General features: G+C 34.8%; 1 protein-coding gene across 1 annotated transcript in view; it reads left to right on the plus strand.

Annotated features, from left to right (window-relative positions):
- Window positions 1–22,473, plus strand: part of LOC144452020 (uncharacterized) — a 52,676-nt gene that overhangs the window by 5,310 nt on the left and 24,893 nt on the right. The window contains exons 6-45 of the mRNA XM_078143015.1: window positions 593–654; window positions 1,046–1,159; window positions 1,466–1,556; window positions 1,812–1,945; window positions 2,491–2,680; window positions 3,016–3,074; window positions 3,640–3,762; window positions 4,052–4,426; window positions 4,915–5,014; window positions 5,730–5,827; window positions 6,079–6,192; window positions 6,646–6,736; window positions 6,983–7,116; window positions 7,445–7,634; window positions 7,998–8,056; window positions 8,373–8,495; window positions 8,942–9,370; window positions 9,772–9,865; window positions 10,534–10,628; window positions 10,991–11,104; window positions 11,505–11,595; window positions 11,790–11,920; window positions 12,237–12,426; window positions 12,975–13,033; window positions 13,516–13,638; window positions 14,129–14,344; window positions 14,960–15,038; window positions 15,503–15,597; window positions 16,248–16,361; window positions 16,868–16,958; window positions 17,212–17,345; window positions 17,784–17,973; window positions 18,599–18,657; window positions 19,188–19,310; window positions 19,716–19,925; window positions 20,290–20,383; window positions 20,775–20,869; window positions 21,355–21,468; window positions 21,872–21,962; window positions 22,311–22,444. Coding sequence (XP_077999141.1) covers window positions 593–654; window positions 1,046–1,159; window positions 1,466–1,556; window positions 1,812–1,945; window positions 2,491–2,680; window positions 3,016–3,074; window positions 3,640–3,762; window positions 4,052–4,426; window positions 4,915–5,014; window positions 5,730–5,827; window positions 6,079–6,192; window positions 6,646–6,736; window positions 6,983–7,116; window positions 7,445–7,634; window positions 7,998–8,056; window positions 8,373–8,495; window positions 8,942–9,370; window positions 9,772–9,865; window positions 10,534–10,628; window positions 10,991–11,104; window positions 11,505–11,595; window positions 11,790–11,920; window positions 12,237–12,426; window positions 12,975–13,033; window positions 13,516–13,638; window positions 14,129–14,344; window positions 14,960–15,038; window positions 15,503–15,597; window positions 16,248–16,361; window positions 16,868–16,958; window positions 17,212–17,345; window positions 17,784–17,973; window positions 18,599–18,657; window positions 19,188–19,310; window positions 19,716–19,925; window positions 20,290–20,383; window positions 20,775–20,869; window positions 21,355–21,468; window positions 21,872–21,962; window positions 22,311–22,444 — 5,222 coding nt within the window. The remainder of the gene's footprint in view (window positions 1–592; window positions 655–1,045; window positions 1,160–1,465; window positions 1,557–1,811; window positions 1,946–2,490; window positions 2,681–3,015; window positions 3,075–3,639; window positions 3,763–4,051; window positions 4,427–4,914; window positions 5,015–5,729; window positions 5,828–6,078; window positions 6,193–6,645; window positions 6,737–6,982; window positions 7,117–7,444; window positions 7,635–7,997; window positions 8,057–8,372; window positions 8,496–8,941; window positions 9,371–9,771; window positions 9,866–10,533; window positions 10,629–10,990; window positions 11,105–11,504; window positions 11,596–11,789; window positions 11,921–12,236; window positions 12,427–12,974; window positions 13,034–13,515; window positions 13,639–14,128; window positions 14,345–14,959; window positions 15,039–15,502; window positions 15,598–16,247; window positions 16,362–16,867; window positions 16,959–17,211; window positions 17,346–17,783; window positions 17,974–18,598; window positions 18,658–19,187; window positions 19,311–19,715; window positions 19,926–20,289; window positions 20,384–20,774; window positions 20,870–21,354; window positions 21,469–21,871; window positions 21,963–22,310; window positions 22,445–22,473) is intronic.

Consider the following 22,473-nt stretch of genomic DNA (forward strand, 5'->3'; position numbering starts at 1 on the left):
ATGTTTGAGGGCGCCCCGTCACGGCTTACCTTACAGACTACTCCTATCTTTGATGTAAAACTTGTTACTTGGTATAAATGAAAATATGTGCACTAGAACGTGATATAATGTAAAGCTAATTCAAAGACTATCATTACATATTTCTCTTTAATACCAAAATGTATCTTCGTTTCAGTGTAAACGTGGAACTTTGAAACCCATGGTGAACTTCGATGCTCAGAAAGAATGTCAACGACTGAGGGACTCCATGAAAGGACTGAGGGGTCTCGGATCATGTAAGTACATCTTCTTAAATCAGATTATTTCCAAAATGAATTTCAAGTTCTGTCAAACTTTAAACAATGTCCACTTTTTCATCTCATTTGTGACTTTTTATATTTTTTCTTACACATTTGGCAATTAGTAAGTTTTCTCATATACAGAGTAATGGTTTGCACAGATATGGTTATACAATATATTGTTTCATGTTCAAGTTGAATTTTGCATATCCATTTCCCTTTGTTATGTTCATGTAATAGGTGGAAATTATTGACTGTCAACTTTGTTGTATTTACAGTACGCGTAAAGAAAGGCGTGATAGCAGATATTCTAGCTGGTACCAGCACTGATCAGAGGCAAGAACTTATGAAAGAGTACAAGATCATGTATGGAAAGGTAGGACGAGTTCAATCCATCCATCTTTCCATCAATTAATCAAGCAATCATTCATTCATCCCTCCATCCCTCGCTCCTTCCATCCATTCATCCACCCATCCATCCAATCATTCAATCGATCAATCAATAAGTCAGTCAATCAATCAATCAATTGTTCATTCATCCTTCCATCCCTCCATCCACCAATCCACCCACCCACCTATCCATCCATCCATCAACCAATCAATCAATTTTCCATTCATCCCTCCATTCATTCATCCCTCCATTCATTCATTCATTAATTCATTAATTCATCCATCCATCCATCCTTCCATCCATTAATAATCAACTTATAATGAGCCAATCTTTACACAAGTTTCTCATTGTACAACTCTTCCTTTTGAAATTTCAGGATCTAATGGCTGACATTAAGAGACACACTGGGTCCAATTTTGGCAAGGTGTGTGTTGGTCTGTTGATGACACCTGTGGAGTATGATGCATACTGTTTGAATGCTGCAATAAAGGTAAATAATTGACAAATTGGTTTAAACTACATTCAGGAACAGAACCAGTGAGCAGTAACCTGCAATGCGCTGTAAAACAAGTTCTATTAGTTCATTAACAAAACTGTATTGGAAGGAGACAGTGAAAGTGGGCCGTGGCCAACTCTGTAGACGACTGAAGAACTAAAACTTCAAACTGCAATTGAGAGTAAATCATGATATATTTACTGTCATATCATAAAGTCACTTTATTGTGGCATACTAATGAAACGATTTAGGTATTGAGACTTTAATTAAACTTTGAATTTGTTATTTCATTTCTTTTAGGGACTCGGCACAGATGAAGACACATTGATTGAAATAATATGTACAAATAAATATGAAGAGTTGGAAGAACTAAAGGAAGTCTATCTCAGAGGTAAACAGAACATTATGCATTGCAATTCTGAGGCACCACTTGTGTGGTTGAGGGAGGGAGGGAAAGGGAGAGAGGGAGGGAGAGAGAGAGAGAGAGAGAGAGAGAGAGAGACAGACAGACAGACAGACAGACAGGGGGACTGCATACATTATGGAGACAATTTGGGCACAAAGTTGTAGGGTAGTGTCAAGAACACAGACAGTGGAAGTGGAAGACAATATTTGACAAGTTCAATTCATTATTTTTCCTAAACAGCATATGGAAATACCTTAGAAGCTGATGTAGCTGGTGATGTATCCGGGGACTTTGGAAAAGTAATGGTGTCTTTAGTACAAGGTGGACGTTCAAAGGGGAATGCTGACCTAGCCGAAGCTGAAATTGATGCAAAGGTATATCATTGAACAATTGTATTTACAAGTGTATGGGAAGGGTTATAACATTTTTCTTTGGTTTCGTTCTAATCCTGAAACAGCTTTTGCACAGGCTGCTGGGCGAATTAAATTCAGTAATTTTGTCAGATTTGATTTGTATTTTTATCTAGTATATGATGTGGTTAGCCTAGTCTAGTGGTTAGAACCCAGTGTGTGGTGGTGTTGCACTACTCCAAAGCAATACTAACCAAGTAACATACACGTACATTTACAGTGTAGCTACATTGCAATTGGGAAAAATGTCAAAAACCGCTATCTATGGTTTCAAAACCTGTGTTAACGGAAAGTAGATTGTAAAATACATCGCCAGGGCATCCTTATCTTCCCTTCCGTTTGTGAAAATAATGGTTAATTTTTCAAGCTAAACAGAAAGACGTCTAACAAATAACAAAATTACATTCATGAACAACAACAACAACAACAACACAACATTGTCACGCTGTCTTTTCTATCTTTATTTTAATTCCTGATTGAGGATATTAACATATACCTTTCATTTGTAGGCATTATACGATGCTGGTGAAGGAAAATGGGGGACAGAAGAGTCAGTATTCATGGCAATCTTGGTGTCCCGAAGTTACAAGCAGTTGAGAGCAATCTTTGCAGCATATGAAAAAATATCAAAGAAGACCATATTGGAAGCAATTGATTCCGAAACGTCTGGAGATCTTGGCAAGGCAATGAAAACAATTGGTGAGTTAAATTAGAACTACTATGGCAGTAACATGAGTGGATTGGTCTTCTGTATGTGTAGTCAGTTGTTTGATCATTCAGTCACAAACAAAATGTTCTGATGAGTTAAGAAGTGACAAGCGTAAATAAGTTTTATCAAATGGTTTAATTCAAGTAATGGAGCGACTCAATTATTCATGACACTCCTGTTTGCATTCATGCGTTATTATATTTTCAATGTACATTTACTTGTGTCATTAGCAGCAGTTGTTGACCGAGAAAATTATGTACCCAGAAACGTTGTTATTGTACCATGTTGCATCAAATTCTATAATTGATCTTCCTTCTAATTTCAGTACAAGTTGTTTTGGATAAGAAGTTGTATTATGCCAAGAGACTGCATGGCTCTATGAAGGTGAGTATTCTCATAAGCCAAAGTATATTTTTCTGCAATGACAATTCATGATGGTAAAAGAGCTGGTTGGTGACGATGGTCAAATCAAAGGATATTGATAAAGTCCTCCTGTTACGTTATGTTTTGCGACACTTGATTGTTCATGGAACTGTTTTAGTACAGAGTGGTCAAAAGTCATACTTTGTTTATTGCGGTGATGCCTCATTGTCATTTCAGTCTACAACAACAACAACAACAACAACAACAACAACAACAGCAACAATATTTGAGTTCTATTTTGCTAGGATGTATGATTTGAATAAAGGAGACCCCCAAAGGCTATCAGAATATCCTTGTATGTGGTTGTACACAGAACACGGGTATCAATGATCTGTAAAGTACATGTATGCCATGACAGGGTGCCCTCACACAGCCCTAGCTTTCACCCCAGGAGCTGGCTGGTGAGAGCAGAGACATCATATCTTACAGTCTAGGAATCAACTGATGATAAAACCTGTAACTTTGTAAGCCATGTATATCAGTGTTTAACTTTCTTATAACCATTGCTGCGTTTCTTGGAAAACAGGGAGCTGGTACAGATGAGAAGACCCTTACAAGAGTGATTCTGAGGTGCTGTGAAAATAAGATGGCAGACATCAAAGATATCTTCCTCCGCGAGTATGGAGACTCATTGGCCAACTGGATCATTGTACGTATATACTATCTTTTTGCTCTAGTTTGTTGTTATAAACTTCATTTTGTACACCATATCACAATGACAAATCATTGAATCATTGAACATGGATATGAAACATATACATGTCGTGTTTTAATCGATGTTTAGAAATTAATCTCAGATAGTTATTTGATTGGAGAAACCAGTTCAATATTAAATGCTTTCAGTTATTGGAGGGGGTGGGGGTCAAAAATGATTCCCATCATCTTGGCGACTACTACATCTGATGAAAGCTAAACACATTTTTTTTTGTTTTCGCCAGGATGACACATCCGGTGTATATCAGAAAATTCTCCTGGCTCTTATCGGTGAAACTAAAGTGAAAGGAGCATCTCTGAAGAGGCCAAAAACTCCCAAAGGGGATTCTAAGATTGGATTTGGAGGATTTGGGGGAGGATTACGACTTGGAGGAGGAGGAAAAGGTGGATTGGATACTAGTGGACTTGAAGGAGATATCAAGGTTGAAAGAGAGGCAAAGGCTGAAATGGCAATAGGAGGGCTTGATGTTGACCATGATGTAAGTGTTGGGGGAGACAGTAATGTCGATTTAGACATTGAAAAACCAGATTTGAAGCTGAAAGGAGACATCGATGGAGACTATGATTTAGATGCAATGAAGTTAGGAGGAAAGACAAAGGTAAAATCTCTTTAGTTTGAGAACTTTCTTATCATATTTACCCCGCCATTAATTATTCATATTTGTGCCATATGCAAGTCAAATTTTACGTGTTCAAAAAGTACTATGGGATATCTTTTCTGGTCATATTACGTATGTCACTATCTGTCACAACGACATCACATGTTCTGCAGTGCTTGAAATATCTGCTCATTACTCACCTTAAAATCATAGTGACTTCCCCCCCCCCCCCCTTATATCATTCCCATTTTAGTGACTTAGCCCCCTTATGTCATTCACTTTTTAGTAACTGGCCCCCATATGTCATTCATATTTTACTTGGTGCTGAATGAAATATCTACTTGTAGAAAACCGCAACACAATTGAGAGAAAAATTATATGAAATTTCAAGAATTTAACTCGTTACATGTTTAATTACGCTTTTTTTTGTCATTTGAGCTTAGGGAATTCAAAAATATGTATTCAAAATTTATTTTTGTTCGTTTCAGTTAAAATATGGAAGTTTGAAAGCCATGGGTGATTTTGATGCTCACAAAGAGTGTCTTAGACTGAAAGACGCCATGAAAGGTATAAAAGGTTTTGGTTCAAGTGAGTACTAACTAATTGTAACTTACTTTCATGTCTTGTCATTCAATTTGAGTGGTTGTATCGACATTCCTTTAAAGTGGCATGTGGATTGGGTATTTATTTTAGATTTTGAATTTATAAAACAATTTTATCATGGATTCCTACTTGAAAAATCACTGTGAAACAACATTGACAAAGTCTGTGTTTGTAACTCAATACATTGCAAAAAGTTTTAAAATGTGTGAAAAGTTTTGTTATTGTACATACAATATCAAAGATTTTACAAACATACTAACAAACATATCCACATTTATTAATCTTCTGCAATGTATTGAGTTACAAACACAGACTTTGTCAATATTCTTTCACATTGATTTTTCAAGTAGGAAGCCATGATAAAATAGTTTTATAAATTAAAAATCCAAAACAAACACCAAATCCTTATCCATATTACCACTTTCAGAATTCAAATTGTGGCGTTTATGTTCATCGTTTCTGCTAAAATTGTTAGTCATGTGTACTTTTGTAAACGTTTTCTAATATTACATTTCTAATCAATTAACTTGACAATCACATGTGGATATGTTTGTTAGTATGTTTGTTTTCAAAATATGTATTTCTGTGTGTCCATATGTGTTTCAATGTAAATTGTTGTAAGTGTTAGAATTTTCACGAATTACGCTATGTATAAATGTTCTTATTTGGATATCTTAATTGTAATCTTCCACATTTGCAGTGCGGGTGAAGAAGGGACTAATACTTGACATTCTTACTGGCACCAGTATTGAACAGAGACAGCTTCTTGTGAAAGAATACAAAGTCTCGTTTGGCAAGGTAAGATTACTTTAGTACTAGCTACTGTCCTTATCAGGTGCAAATCTGATAAAATTATTCCTCTAAAATTTTGTTTCAAGGCAAGGGAATCATATGTGATGTCTCACCGCACTTTCAACATCTCAATCAACAATAAATATGTTTATCGATTATGAAAAAGAAAGCAAATAATGAAATGGACTAATTTTTTTGTACACGCATTGTTTAATGACTGTCACTTTAAATTATCATGCTTTTAATTCGAATTTCAGGATCTAATGGCTGATATTAAGAGACACACTGGGTCCAATTTTGGCAAGGTGTGTGCTGGTCTGTTGATGACACCCCTGGAATATGACGCTCATTGCTTGAGGATGGCAATAGAGGTAAATAAAATCAATCTTTATATTACGAATGCCGAAATGAGATTCAAATAGTTCATTTTTTTTTACTGTTACAGTCCTATTTTTATTACGACTATGACTGGAACTCTTCACATCAGTCAGGTACATTAAATACAGATTAGTTCCAGGTCCATGAAGTACCCCTGGACATTCATGTTGTGACAATTCATGATTCATAGAAGCATGATCTCAAGAATCAAGTTTTTGAAGGCAAAATATCCCGACGGGGTACTGTGATAGTAGAAACTATGCAAAATTAACTTCACGTATATCAATGTCTCCTGTAACATTATCATGACCTTGTTATCATCGTCGTAAACCACAGCCTCTTTTATTGCATCATCCAAGATGCCAATCATTATTTCGCAGTGTCGCATAAAATGTTTATAAATGAAAATGAATGATGACGTAATGATATATTTTTGTTTTAATCAGGGAGCTGGCACCGATGAAGACGCTCTGATCGAAATAATCTGTTCTTACAAACACGAAGAACTGGAAGAGTTGAAACTTTTCTATCTCAAAGGTAAGGATGGCTTTACAAGACTTATATCCTTCTGATCGCTGCTCAGAGAGTCGAGTGAGAAAAAGTTGAGAGAACGAGCAAGTGCATGAGAGAGAGAGAGAGAGAGAGAGGAGAGAGAGAGAGAGAGAGAGAGAGAGAGAGAGAGGGAGAGGGAGGGAGGGAGAGAAAGAGGGAGAGAGAGGGAGGGAGAGAGAGAGAGAGAAGAAGAAGAATTCATCTAATATCTACAATAATTATTTTGTACAGCTTATGGAAATTCCCTTGAAGCTGATGTAGCTGGTGACACATCCGGAGATTTTAAGAAAATCATGATATTGTTAGTGAAAGGAGGTCGTGCTAAGGGAGATGTGGACCAAGCTCAAGCTGAAATAGATGCTAAGGTATAGTTTGTCAGTGTTTGCACACATGCACATACACACGCACACACAAACGCACACACAAACGCACACAAGACACCTCCCCTAAAAAAAATTTCAGAGATACTTCATATTTGAACACATCAGCTATGCATGTCATGTGTTTTTATCTCAAAGCCAGGCCCTGTGCTCTGTATATTGTATATAATTTTGTAATGTACCACATCATATCGTACACATAACTATTGTTGTTCAGTTGCAAATAATATTATTTTATTTAGTCAAAGTTTTAAACAGATTTCCCTGAATGTGTCAAATTGATAGCATATAGATTAATTATTCTTGTTTTTAGGCTATATTCGATGCTGGTGAAGGCCAATGGGGAACTGATGAATCAGTCTTCATTACTATCATGGCCTCTAGAAGTTACAGACAACTAAGAGCAATCTTTGCAGAATATGAAAAGTTATCAAACAAGACAATATTGGATGCCATTGATTCTGAACTGTCAGGAGACTTTGCAAAGACTATGAAAACAATTGGTGAGTTACAATGATAAATTCATTAAAATTTGATTTTACCAGTAAAGATACAAAGTACAAGTCTAAAAGTGTCAGAAGTTTTGCAGTTTTCATAATTACATTGGGTTAACGTAGAATACCCTTTAAGGCTTCGGAGATAAACTCTTTACACTCTTGTTGTTACTTGGTTCTTGTAAACTCCAACCTATTCTCAGAAAAACTCAATAAAATAAATCTGAGTCACCGTATAAATGTTTGAAATAGAGGTCAAAATGATGTCAAAATGTCCATACCATGTAATAACAACATAAACTTATCAATAACTTAAGTAACATGATATAGTACTCACTTGATCAATAATGATTATCTCTTGATTATTTTCAGTACGAATCGTAATTGACAGGAAGTTATACTATGCCCAGAGATTGCATGGTGCCATGAAGGTAAGTTGAGATAATTGGTACTCCTCTGTCATTGTATATAGCAAATTTTCCTTACTGTCACAGCTGTGTATAAGAGGTCCAGTTTAGAAAATAAGATTTTGAAGTAAATACTCATATATTTACTGTTCACATGTTTTATTTCAATAATATTGAAAATTGAAAAAGAACATGGCTCTAGTTTATCACTGTATAATTTGATTGATTGATTGATTGAGTGAGTGGTTGATTGATTCTGATTGATTGATTGAGTGGTTGATTGATCGATTGATTGATTGATTGATTGATTGATTGATTGATTGATTTTTTATTCATTTAGGGTGTTGGTACCGATGACAGAGTTCTCATCAGAGTACTCCTCAGGACATACTACAGTAAATTACCTATGATCAAAGAGATCTTCCTCCGTGAATATGGTGATACCTTGGCCAGTTGGATCATAGTAAGTTTGCAGCATTTTTGTTTTGAAATCAAATGTATCATCGTACCCTTGGCAATTGCATTTCTGTGCCACTACAAGTTACGATATACAGACATATGTTGACTCATTTATACAAGTTATTTGATTAGTGATAAAGTTTGAACTTGGCGACTCTGGATAAAAATTACGTATTTTAATACTCATCAGAAGATCATGTGACCAGGAACTCAGTTGAGTCCGAAAGCTTATGAACAAGTATGCAGAATCTTTATTCAGAGTTGTCAAGTTCAAAAATATTACCACTAAATTAATTATGATATGTACAATGCTGTGTCACTAAGTTATGATATGTACAATGCTGTGTCATGTACGTCAAGTTATATTATACTCTTGCCCAACTGCATAAAAGATATAAGACATCCCTGTATGGTTGTCCAATTACTTACTTTTTTGTTCATTTTTTTCAGAATGACACATCCGGCATCTACCAGAAAGCCCTCCTGGCTCTGATCGATGAAAGACAGTTGAGAGGCCACTCAACTTCTCTCAAAGAAAAGATGCATCTTGGTAAAATTGGCTTTAAATTCCCAAGTATGAACAGAAGGAGTGTGGAAGGAGATGTGAAGATTGACAAAGACAGCAAAATGAAGATGGACCTTGGAGATATTGACATTGAAGGAGACAAGGACATCAAAGTGAAAACAGGAGGAGGCATTGACCTTGATCATGACACTAGTGTCGGTGGAGGCATCGGTGGAGGCATCGGTGGAGGCATCGGTGGAGGCATCGGCGGAGGCTTCGGTGGAGGCATCGGTGGAGGCCCCAAAGTAGGTCTAGATGTAGGTGGACCAGATGCCAAACTCGGAGGGGACTTCGACGCAGATTTTGATTTGAAGGTAGATATATTATGTTATTGTCATCTAAATTTAAGTGTTCCTCATTACACAATTATTGAACACTGGTCAAGACAAGTATGCTACCATTATGTGAACAATGAGGAAATATTTGGCTGTAGTAACTTGTGATAGATTTTTTAATGTCAATGATTCCCCAAAACATCGACAACAACAATGTAAAACATATTATTGCGTTCGCAATATGGACCTCAAGGTATCATGCAATTTCTGAACATAAAATATCATTTCCAGACATTATTCATCAAATTTCAATCCTATGATCTCATAATTTTTAACCATTTTTGATACCATATTTCATTTCTGAACTATTTATTTAAAGTACAATGTATGTACTTCAAATTTGGACATGCACTGATATATTTTGCTTGATGTGATTTCAGTATAAGCGTGGAACCATAAAAGCCATGCCGAACCTCAATGTCCAGGGAGCATGCCAAAAATTGAAGGGTGCCATGAAAGGAGTGAAAGGACTAGGTAAGTACTATGATGTACACTAAACTCTAAAACATACTAGAAATATTCAAATCCACACAATTTAGCTTATACAACACAGACTACATAAAGCTGGTTAAACGTTCTAACTTATATGCATGATTTTTTGTAACGTGTCTGCATTTTTGCGTCTGTTTTTTGTAGACATTGGAGAGAAACTTACGTCTGTGTTTGTTTCATGTAGCATTGTCATAAAACTGTAGGCCTCTATACAGCAATATCCTAGACGCACATTTTTTGTGTGTCATCCGTAAAATATGATCAAGTGTGCCAGCATTGGTGGCATTTGAAAGTAAAAAGGAGACTAACTACTGATAGATTATATATGTCATTTTGTGATCATCGTGTTAATGCATTGCCAAAAGAATACAGCTTATATTATTAATATCACTTCATCAATAACTAATTGTTTTTTTTCATGAACTCTGAAAAGATAAAATTGGTTACAAGTTCATTTATTTCTTCTCTTGTTGTTTGTGTTTTTTTGTTTCTCCCTTCACAACTCTTTATCTTTTACACATATTTTTTGTTATTTTTTGCATCTGTATTCATAGATGTTGGAGAGAAAGACGAACGTCTGTTGATGTTTCAAAGTCAACATCAATGAACACATGTTTAAATATAAATTCTATTTCTGTTACACCATGTAGGAACACAAAATGACATTCTGATTGGGATCCTAGCTGGTACCAGTATCGGACAGAGACAAGCTATGGTTAGAGAATACAAGCTTATGTTTGGAAAGGTATGATAAATTGTTACAGTAATGATATTTGGTTTCCAAACAGTTCTAGGTCAGAGAGCCCATCATCAGAAAAACCTCAGACCACTTTACAGCAACGGTAAAACATGTTTCATAGTCAAATTTAGGAACTTTTAGTAAAATTAATCAAGTTCTTCAACAAGAAATATTTGATCTTAAAATATGAAAGATACAAATATGTAAAAGAGGGGAATGAAATAGAGGCACATGTTCTCAATATAAGCAATGTAAATATGTCAAATTGAATAGACAACACACTACTGTTACATCATCTATTTGAAAAGTAACTACTTTTAATACATTGTGTTCGGTTTAATGACATTTTCTCTCAAATTGAATCCTAGGACTTGAAGGCAGATTTGAAGGCCCATACAAGTGGTAACTTTGGCAAGTTATGTGTAGGATTGTTGAAAACACCTGCAGAATACAATGCCCATTGTTTGAAGAAAGCAATGAAGGTAGGTATACAGCAAAACAAAAGCTGACCTGACTATTCTATTACCATATATATCTACTGCCCTCTAGATGTCAACTATAAATGTGAATTTCGTCATTCTGATGAGAATCGTCAGGAACAAATCAAAAGCTCAATATTCTTTACTGAGTTTAAACTCATGAAACTGTTTGTGTGTGATGACCTTTGTAAATTGTTTGCTTTACCAAGCTAGTGAATATTTTTGGTTGGTATTTTATTTATCACTTCATATTTGGGTTTTGAAGAAAAGTGTATATAGGTAATTATCCAGGCCCAGAGAAATACGAGTACATAGATAAATGGTTGAATAATCAGTGTCGCCTCTTAGCTGAGAAAATACAAATTTGCTACAAATTCCTTATTCACTATTTTCATCTTAACAGGGTCTTGGTACTGATGAAGATACTATGATTGAAATAATCTGTACTTGTAATAATGAAGAACTTGAAGCACTGAAAGCAGTTTATCTTGCAGGTAAGAACTATAATGTTCATCCTGTCTTGTATGTATGTGTGTGTGTGTGTGTGTGTGCGTACATGCGTGTGTACGTATGTACGTACCTATGTATGTATGTTTGTTTGTTTGTTTAAAGTATAGTGAGACTCATGGAGGTGATCATACAAGGTGATGAACATATTAAAAATCATATTTTCCATTTTTCAAAACAGAATACGGAAAATCCTTGGAAGCTGACATCACTTCTGACACATCTGGGGATTTCAAGAGAATAATGATATCACTAGCACAAGGTGGTAGATCAACACAGGTTGATGCAGGACAAGCTAAAATAGATGCACAGGTAAATATATATATATTATATTTATACTTTAATATATTCACTTTAGAAATCCCAGGACAATCCTTTGCACGCATATAACTGGAAAACAACACCAGAACTATATAGAACCCATGGCAACTATTCACCAATGCGTTATACACATGTAATTTTGTGTCATGAATACAGTATTTTTGTTGGGTACCTTAAGAGAAACTGGGTAAAATGGATGTGTATTTGGTCTTTCTAGTATTCGAGGAAACAATTTTAGAGTTATTATTGGGTGAATTAGCTGAAATGACTTTTGAATTTAAGGGAAACAATATGTCCTTTATTGCAGGCATTATTCGACACTGGGGAAGGACAGTGGGGAACTGATGAATCCACCTTCAACTCAATATTGGTCTCTCGAAGTTTCAAACAACTCAGACTCACATTCAAAGAATATGAAAAGCTTTCTAGTAAAACTGTGTTGGAGGCCATTGATTCAGAACTGTCTGGAGATTTTGGCATGACAGCTAAAACTATTGGTAAGTGTTATTTTGAACTACAATTTTCAGTATGTGTCAATTGATGATTTCAACAGAAACATTGCCATTGCATGCTTTCTCTACTCCTGAATGGAAAGTATTACAAAAGACAACAGATTGTAGGTTATAATCAGAAATTGTGTCTTTCTGCTTGCGTGTGTTTTACAAAGAAAAAGGGAGGAAGGTGTTTAGAGGAAATGCATTCGTTGAGGTCTAAACATTTATCACAAAATAAAAATGTTTTTTATTGACAAGAGGCAATTTACCACTATTTTTCATCAGTGTTAACCATCATGGTGTGATACTCAGATCATGGAGGTAGGAAGAACTACCTCTATGCTCGGATAGATATTTCAATATGGCATCTTGAGATATTTCAAAATGATGTCATGGGAAAATCCAAAATGGTGTCTTGAGATATTCCAACATAAAATGTAAACAAAGAAACAAAAAGAACCAAAAAAATAAAAAGAAGAAAAAACTACTACATATGCTCTTGGCCACTCATATTATCATAAATAATAATGAATTTTTTTTTCTTATTTCAGTCCGTGTTGTAATGGGTAAGAAGTTATACTACGCCCAGAGATTACATGGCTCTATGAAGGTAAGAATATTATACAATGTTTTTGGACTTTTTAAATAAACAATTATTGATTATGTATTGATCCCAGGTAATTGCTGTAGTATTATCTTTTTTTCTGGGCCAACTTTTTCTATAACTCTGCCAAACAATTAGTTTTCAAACCTAGATGTTACTTCTAATCTGAAGTGGGCTAATCGCTGCCAGGAAGTTACTTTTTGTGAATTGACTTGATTTGACAAATATGGCATCATCAGATTAAATAATATTTTGATAGCTCTAGATGTAGAAATCAAACACAATGTAAGTTGACTGAAACCTCAGACCACAATAACTTGAGCTGAAATTGAGATACCTGAATCTACCATTATAATGATGCTTAGTATTATGCGTATGAAGAAACCCTTTTCGTAAACTTCAAAATGAATTTTCATGAAATGCTTATTTTGAAAAAACTTCAGCGCCATCTACTTGCCTTCTTACTGTCATTCTACTTCCATCAACAGGGACTTGGTACAGACGACAAGACTCTCATACGAGTGATTCTTAGGACAAGTTATGTTAACCTGACAGACGTGAAAGCCATATTCCTCAGCGAGTATGGAGACTCTTTGGGAAAATGGATCACAGTAAGTTTATATTTGATTTTCTGTTGTCTATATTGAACAACGACTTACTGCATTCAAATGTGGATTTAAGCATCACTGACAATGCATAAGAAACAGTCAGTGCCAAAAAATACCTTTAGCCAAGGACAAATTTTGTAGCTAACCAGTATGCTTTGAATGTTTTGTGTGATCACTGTTGTGTACATGAATAGTAATGTAGTGGCCTTGCCTATGTACCAGAAGTATACCTTTTAGAGACATTATCATTCCAAATCCCCAGATGACCTACAGCCTATAAAGTACCTAAAAAAAACCCTGTTGTTTCTTAAAACAATTTTACTGAAAATGCAAAGCCGTTGGAATCGCAGCTTCAAAATTACGTTTGTGCACAAATCCAAAAACTGAAAGTTGTAAAAACAATTTCCGAAATTTGTAGGGATACTCCACTCAGACCTTTTACGATGGTTGATGAAGACTAAATTTCTAAATTCAAAAAAATGTCTCATTTTAGGATGACACGTCAGGTTCATATCAGAAGATGCTTCTTGCCATAATTGGTGAAAGTGATCTGACCGACCCTAGCGGACCTCTTGGACTTGGAGGAGATCTCCAGATAGAAGGAGGAGGCAAAGCAGGTGTAAAATTAGATAAACCAGGATTGAAATACAAGATAGACCTGAAAGACGATGATGATGACTATGATTTCAAGATGAAAGGAGGCGTGAAGGTAAATGTCTTATTTTAGTATTGATGAGATATTAGATACTTGTATGTTGTTTCTCTCAGTAAATCCATGCAGAATAGGGAACTTGCAAACCTGCCATGTTGAATGTTGCATCTTGGGAAATATGATATTAAGTACTAATCAAATAGTATTGTAAACAATATTGATACATTGCTTATAACCACGAATGATCAATTCATATTTACCCTGACCATTGTAGGAGTTTTTTTATCGGTAGCTCCAGATTAGGCATTACGATAACCACAGATAATCCCATAGTCCTTTGCATCTGAGCATGCTCAGTCTGGATTGCATGTTCCCTATTCTTCAAAGATTATGTGAATGACTCCTACACTTGTCAAAACAAAGTTTGAATTACTTTTTACACATACTGTTTTGACATATGTTGAATATACTAGTATTACGTGCTGAAGCTTCGTCCATCCTTATTCAATGTCACTTTGTACTTTGAATAGTTTATACTTTTATCTCTCCCGAACATCAAACAAACTTTGAGCATATACCAGTGTGAATAGTACATTCCAATACAATAATACATTGATATACATATTATATATTCCATTTACAACCCAATTGTGTAATTATATTTTATATCAGATTAAACGTGGAACTGTCAGACCAATGAAGAACTTCAATCTTCAAGGGGCGTGCCAACGACTGAGGGATGGCCTTAAAGGTTAGTACTACAACACATACATGCATAGAATCAGCTTTTACACTGACATTCTTCATCCCCACTTTACAACTGTTTTTTAAAACTATGAATTTCTCTGTGTGTGGGTGTCATTTATTTACATTTTTACTTATTATTTGTAATTGAAATGACGTTTTCTCACAAAATGGAAATGGAAAAACTTTGTGGTAATGTCAGATTTTTAGGATTTTTATACAAGGTAGAATACACATTGGGTCAAATTTCACGGAAAGTCAAAGTTCTTCAATTCTCACCAAACTTTGCCATACAAAGCTTGTTCCAGGTCCTTTTAAAATAATAATATAAATTTGGGGTTTTCCATCTTGTTTTTAATGAAATTGTCAATCTTTTACTTTCTTTATACTATTGGTATTTTGAATTCTTGCAGACAGACCTTTATGAACTATGATTATATGTTCTTTAACATCTATCTTATCAATCTGTAGGGTCTGACAAAGATATCGTTATTGCAATTCTTACTGGAACCAGTATCGATCAGAGACAAGCAATGGTCAAAGAATACAAAGTTATGTTTGGAAAGGTATGTCATCACAATAATGCTAATTATTAGTCATGTAGTGAAAATATGTGGTCATAATTATGCTAATTATTAGTTATAGGGTGAAAATATGGAGTCACAGTATGCTAATTATACCATGTATGAGCCAGGTTCAACAAGAAATATGGATATCTCTGGTCGTTCTATGTCACGACAATGGGTGTTTATGTCACTGGTTCTGTTGTGTTTGAAATGTATTAGTCATTACCATTACTTTCCCCGATTTTTCTTTGATAATACTGGTGCTGAGGCTGGTATAATTATGTTATTCTCAAATATTTTTCTTCATTCAACCGGAATATACTTATGACCTAAGGGTTGTCACTATGAGTCAATAGACAAGTAGTGACAACCCTTAGGTCACTCATATTTTCTTTGGTTGAACAAAGGAAAATATTGGGGAATAACATCTAATTGTCAATCATGTGGTAATTTTGTTTCCGTCGTGATCGAATATATTGTGCCAACCAAAAGTAAACCATCATAGAGGAACAGAAGAGAATCAAATATTGCCAATGAATGAAATTCTAGACATTAAAAATCCATTGCACAAAAAACACTGAGTTACAATTTGATTTGTTCATTTTTATCATTGAACACTTGGTGATATTAATGATCTGTTTTAATTTCAGGAGCTGAAAGCTGACATCAAAACTCACACCAGTATGAATTTCAGCAGAGTGTGTACTGGTTTATTGAGGACACCTGCTGGATACAATGCCCACTGCCTGAAGAAGGCTATAAAGGTAAAAAAAAATGTGATTGTTTGCCTTAAAAGTTAGTCAAGTCGAAAATCTATTGAAGCATCATCCTTTAGCCAAGGAAGAAACACAGTCACATTTCCCTGTGTGTTTGAGAAATGCTCTGTAGATAGACTCGTGTATCTGAGTGTGCATTCAGGTATTTGATTAAGTGGGAGTTAAGGCATGAATATACTTGCCAGCTTGAACATATGCAAACTGTATCTTTGTCAAATGCTGTCCTCGTTATGGCAAAGTTACATCACGTACCCCCCCCCCCCCCCCCCCCCCACACACACACACACACTCAGTGATCTGGTATGCGATAATGGCAAACTAAGGCAATACATGAAGGTACAAATAATCAGGCTAATGTCTCCCATTCGATGGTTTACTCACTGTTTGACAAATACCTGCATTTTTTTGTACTAGTTTTATCGATAAATATGGTGGAGGGTATGCTATACAGTGATTAAAAAAACTTATGATGTAAAATCTCTTCTTTCAATTAGGGACTTGGTACTGATGAAGACACTTTGATTGAAATTATCTGTACCTGTAATAATGAAGAACTGGAAGAGATAAAAGCAGTTTATCTTGCAGGTAAGATTTGGAATTTGTACAGTTTTATAACCATGGAAATATTCCAGTGAAACTTAGACTACCATCATAAAAGTTGTGCTGGTTGTCTGAAATAAAACTGACACATTTTTGGTAGTGTGTTTATAATGAGATACATACTAGCAAAGTAAAAATACAAATCTTGTAGGATAAAGAGAGAGAGCGAGCTAGTGATCATTATGGAAGGTACATGTTCAAATTTAAAGTTAATGTTATTGTTTATTGATTAAAACAGAGTATGGAAAATCTCTAGAAGACGACATATCTGGTGATACATCCGGCGATTTCAAGAGAATTATATTGTCCCTATTGCAAGGTCGTCACTCAACACAGGCCGTAGATGTGGGTCAAGCAGAAATAGATGCCAAGGTATGTTTTATTAGCTAGTCATTCGAGAATTAGTCTGTAAGGTATATGCCATGATAGGGCGCCCTCACACATCAGTGAGGGGAATCACATAACATATCTTACACTCTATTTGTATATGTGAATAATCAAATACAAAACTGTATTGAAGTGTCAAGGAACAAGCAGAGTTTTCACCATCATGAATTTAGACATCATAGCATAATTTATTAGTTACCAGTAAATTACATGTCAGTGACTGAGGCACAGTTTCTTTGCGTGAATTTAATCTCTATCACGCCATGTTGACTAGCTTTGATTTCAGAGTAATTAACACTTAGCATGTATTATTTAAAGAATATTTAGTATACTGACTTTATCGGAAAATGGGACTTTGGGTACAGACCATTGCCATGTTAAAAGACATTGTAAATTCCAATGTTATGTTTGGACTTTTCACAGGCGTTATATGAAGCTGGTGAAGGCCAATGGGGAACTGATGAGTCAGTCTTCAACAGTATCTTTGCATCTCGTAGCTTGAAACAATTGAAGGTCATTTTCAAAATATACGAACAGCTGTCAAATAAAACCATCCTGAAAGCCATCGATTCCGAAATGTCTGGTGATCTGGCCAAGATTATGAAAACAATTGGTGAGTTCCACATCATAAAAGAACGGCTTTTGTGACTAGTTTCGCACTAGACTGAATGATCAACCGCTATTGGGTGCTATTCTCATGCCTTTCTACAAACTGAAAGATCAACCTTTGTTAGCACTCTTCTCATCTAAGGGCACTCCTGGCAATGTACTTAATAGTCAAGTTTCGTGCCTGTGAGATTTTTTTCGAAGTGTGATTACAAAACCTCATAGAATTTTGTATTCAGCTATTCTACCATTTGAAATGCTGTTACTATAGTTACAATAAATGACACATAGTTTTAATAACAAGTCAAAATATAACTGAGCGTATGGCAATTCTTTCGTTGATTTTGTAACTGTGATAAAGCACTTTTGATATCACTAAGTCAGATGTGTACCAATTAGTTGTGGTGCGTTTTGTATTATATGAAGGCTAATACAGAAACTAGCGGTATAAAATGATATTTAAACAACATCAAAATATTTTAAGACAAGTCATAAAAAGTTGCTCACCTCATGCCTAAACAACAAATAAATGAAAAATGACTGTCTGGTAGATTGTACCTGGTACATATATGTACCTATATTATGTTATGTATAGAACTAATTACAACATAATTTCATTGGTCATATTTCAGTACGAGTTGTACAAGGCAAGAAGTTGTACTATGCTCAGAGACTTCACGGCTCCATGAAGGTAAGTAAATGCACTCTTTTGATTTTTTGAAGTGACTTTTTCAGAGTTGAAATGAACAGATATCAACCAACGAGATATCAACCAATGAGATATCAACCAACGTAAATATACTCACAAGGTTCTCCCCATAATAACTGGAGTCCTGGACAGTATTCATATTTATACTTTAATGAGCATAACAATACATGAACTCATATATGTACATTTCAGTTATAGTATTTCTATCAATTCCTTTGATTTATCTGGATGGAAATTTAAGGTGTCAGATGTTTTAGATTAATATGAAAGATATAGCTGCAGACATTTGTCTTTTTATATAGGGTGTAAAAGTGAACAGTAGTCCCACTGGTGAGCCAATGAGTGGTTTTGTGTGATCATATTTGAACGTATTACCTACAGTATTCTTTGATGGGTGATCATGTCACAGATGGTGAAGTTTTATGATTAAATAAAGGTCAATCACCTTTGAAAGTCTTTGAGAGTTGTACATATGTATGTTAATTAATATTCTACTTTGATTGCTTGATCAGGGACTTGGTACAGATGATAAGACCCTTATTAGGATTCTCCTCAGAACCTATTATATCAACCTAGGTGAAGTGAAGGACATCTTCCAGAGAGAATATGGCGACACCTTGGCCAAATGGATCACCGTATGTGTTCTTATTTTCATACATGTTATTTCATTATTAATAACCTAACTTTCTTAGATGTATTCGTTAACAGCAGATTTTAGCAGCTGATTGTTGTGTTCTTCAACTCCAGTGTGACACATTTGTCTACTGGCTGTATGCAAGTTATGCAAGTTTGAAAACTACCTGCTTTCTGTCTTTACATCAGATAGTTAATATTGTAATGTGAATATTTTTATGGGAAAATGAATAATAAACAATATGTGATTCAGACGTTTATTGAATTACCAGATGTTTTACGCAAACCCATTGCTTTCATTTGAACGTCATATCATATAGCTAATTTGCATTGATAGATATCTGGGTGCATGTATAGTGATTAAAAGTCTACAAACAGAAAAGTTAATTGTGAATATTTTCTTGTAGGATGACACATCGGGTAACTATCAAAAAATACTCCTGTCTCTGATTGGTGATGGTAAATTGAAAACACCATCTGGAGGATCTCTAGATCTGGACATGGGTGCCAAGGGTATCGGAGGAGCCACTGGTGGCATAGATGTTGACAAGCCAGGTGTGAAGATTGATGTAGATGGAGTTGATGATGAAGAATTGAAGTTGAAAATGAGTATGAAGGTAATAACAAGTTCCTGTCGGCCGAATATTTGGTGGTTTACTTTCTGGTCATAAATTGGCAAAGATTGGAGCAAAATACAGAATTATTGAGGGCCCTGGGGAAGACTAGATTTCAGCTAACCAGGTTATCTATATGATTTTTAACCCTCTTTGAACAAAGTTTAAGTAAAAAATTATATACTTTCAGACTTTGTGGAACTTTTTTTTTGTAAATTGTGTAAGTACTGTAGTTCTTTTCATCATAGCTTGAAGGTACACTGTGTAACTATAGACATTACACTTTCTTTGAGTTGTATTATTTATTGAGAATGGTGATGTAATTAATGCATGTTAGAATTCATCCAATTATCAATTCTTTTTTCAGCCAAAACGAGGAACTATTAATGCCAAGGCTGACTTTGATGTGGACAAAGAATGTCATTCACTAAAATTGGCCTTCAAGGGCATCAAGGGTATTGGTGAGTATAGCAACATGTTCATTCTTTATATTATGGTATCGTATTGATTTAATATAAATTAATGTATATCTTAAACTTTAGAAATTAACAATAAACTGTAATAGTAATCTGGGATGACAATAAAAACAAGACGGAATATTGCTGTCACTTACAATTGTCCGAACATTTGATATCAATTTGCATCACATCGTATATGGTTTGATGTTAAAATAGTATTTTTTTTAATTCAAGGCTGTCACTAACATATATAAAACTTCATATTTACAAAATTGCTTTTTTACAAACTTTTTAAAACTTTCTCCTAGCAGGTGCTAATACAAAAACTACATATTCCAAAATTGCTTCTTTACAAACTTTTTAAAATTTTCTCCTTGTAATATTTATTTTACAGGAATGAATATGTCAGGTTTGATTGACCTATTGACAAGTACCAGTTTTGAGCAAAGACAAGACCTCGTCAGACAATACAGGGTACTCTTCGGCAAGGTATGCTCACTTTTGCATTTAAGAGCTATCAATGAAAGAATCACACTTTTCTAGTGAATTTGAGAGATTTTTCTTTTCTCTGGACATCGTGATTCATTTATTTAGATTTGATAATTTACCATGAAACCAGAAAAAGTTCAAGATTTAGAAACCAACTTATTTATTAGATTTAAGAGCTTTTAAGAAATATGCTAAATTATGTTTCATTTATTAGTCAGGATATTGACTAGATTAGTCCCTAGTGGACTATGTCCATGGTCCTCGCCAGAAATATGCTATCATTTATTGTAAACAATTATTGTGGGTACTATATTTTAGCTATTGTATATAGCTAATTATTTTTTTTATGTTATGTTCTCATTTTCTGGTGAAATAAAGTTCAATTCAAATAGTCACATATGTTCTTTATAGGAATGCATATCAGATTTTCAATTCGTTACTATTTTTAATACCATCTAATTAAATATGTACTTCCTCAATTTCAGGATCTAATGGCTGATATACGAATCCACACAAGTTTTAACTTTGGCAAAGTATGTGTTGGACTCTTACGGACACCTGTTGAATATGACGCATATTGTCTGAGATCGGCAATCAAGGTAAGATATCTCACTCAATAAGACAAATTGGACCGTGGTTGTACTATTGTCATTCTGTTCTTATAAACCAATATGGAAGACAATTTGATTAAAAATATTTGGCACAGCTACAGAAAAAATTGTTCCTGTGAGAACGTGAGATTCAAATATTTCTGTTTTAATATACATTTTATGTAGTTAGTAACTGAAATAATTATCTCAGAGATTCACATGAACCAAATCAAAACAACAATCGCTCTTAGTATCTACTAGTAATTTTGTTTTTGTTTTTTCCTTTTTTAAATCGTCTTACTCTGGAAATTCATGTTTATATCTGTCATGATTCAATGAAAGTCACCACTAATATAAACTCAATAAAACAATGGTGATAAATGATGATTGTATACTTTTCATTTTTCACCAGGGACTTGGCACTGATGAAGATGCAATAATAGAAATTATCTGTACATGTAATAATGTAGAAATGGAAGAACTAAAAGGAGTGTATCATAAAGGTGAGATGTCGATATGAATCTAGTCTCGGTTTCTCAAATATAAATAAATATAAATGTAAAACCAGGCATTATACAATATTGATTAAATGTGACAGGTGTTGACATTGTTTTGGCAGTTAGTAAAGTTGTCTTTTAAGTATGACGTTCTTTTTACAAGTTGAATTGGTTTCTGCTATTCAAATCAGAGAGAGAGCTGAGAGAGAGAGAGAGAGAGAGAGAGAGAGAGAGAGAGAGAGAGAGAGAGAGAGAGAGAGAGAGAGAGAGAGGGAGAGAGGAATGACAGCATGGGATATGAGGAAAGTACTGCATGATATAACAATTTTCTATATTTAATTTTTCAATACATAGCATATGGAGTCTCCTTAGAACATGATATTGCTGGTGATACGTCTGGGGATTTCAAGAGAGTGCTGATATCCTTGGTGCAAGGTGGTCGCGCTATCAAGCTCCCAAACCAAGCTCAAGCTGAAATAGATGCCAAGGTAAAGTAAAAATACTATGTAATGTAACT

The sequence above is a fragment of the Glandiceps talaboti genome, chromosome 22 (genome assembly GCF_964340395.1).
Source record: "Glandiceps talaboti chromosome 22, keGlaTala1.1, whole genome shotgun sequence".
NCBI classification, from domain to species: domain Eukaryota; kingdom Metazoa; phylum Hemichordata; class Enteropneusta; family Spengelidae; genus Glandiceps; species Glandiceps talaboti.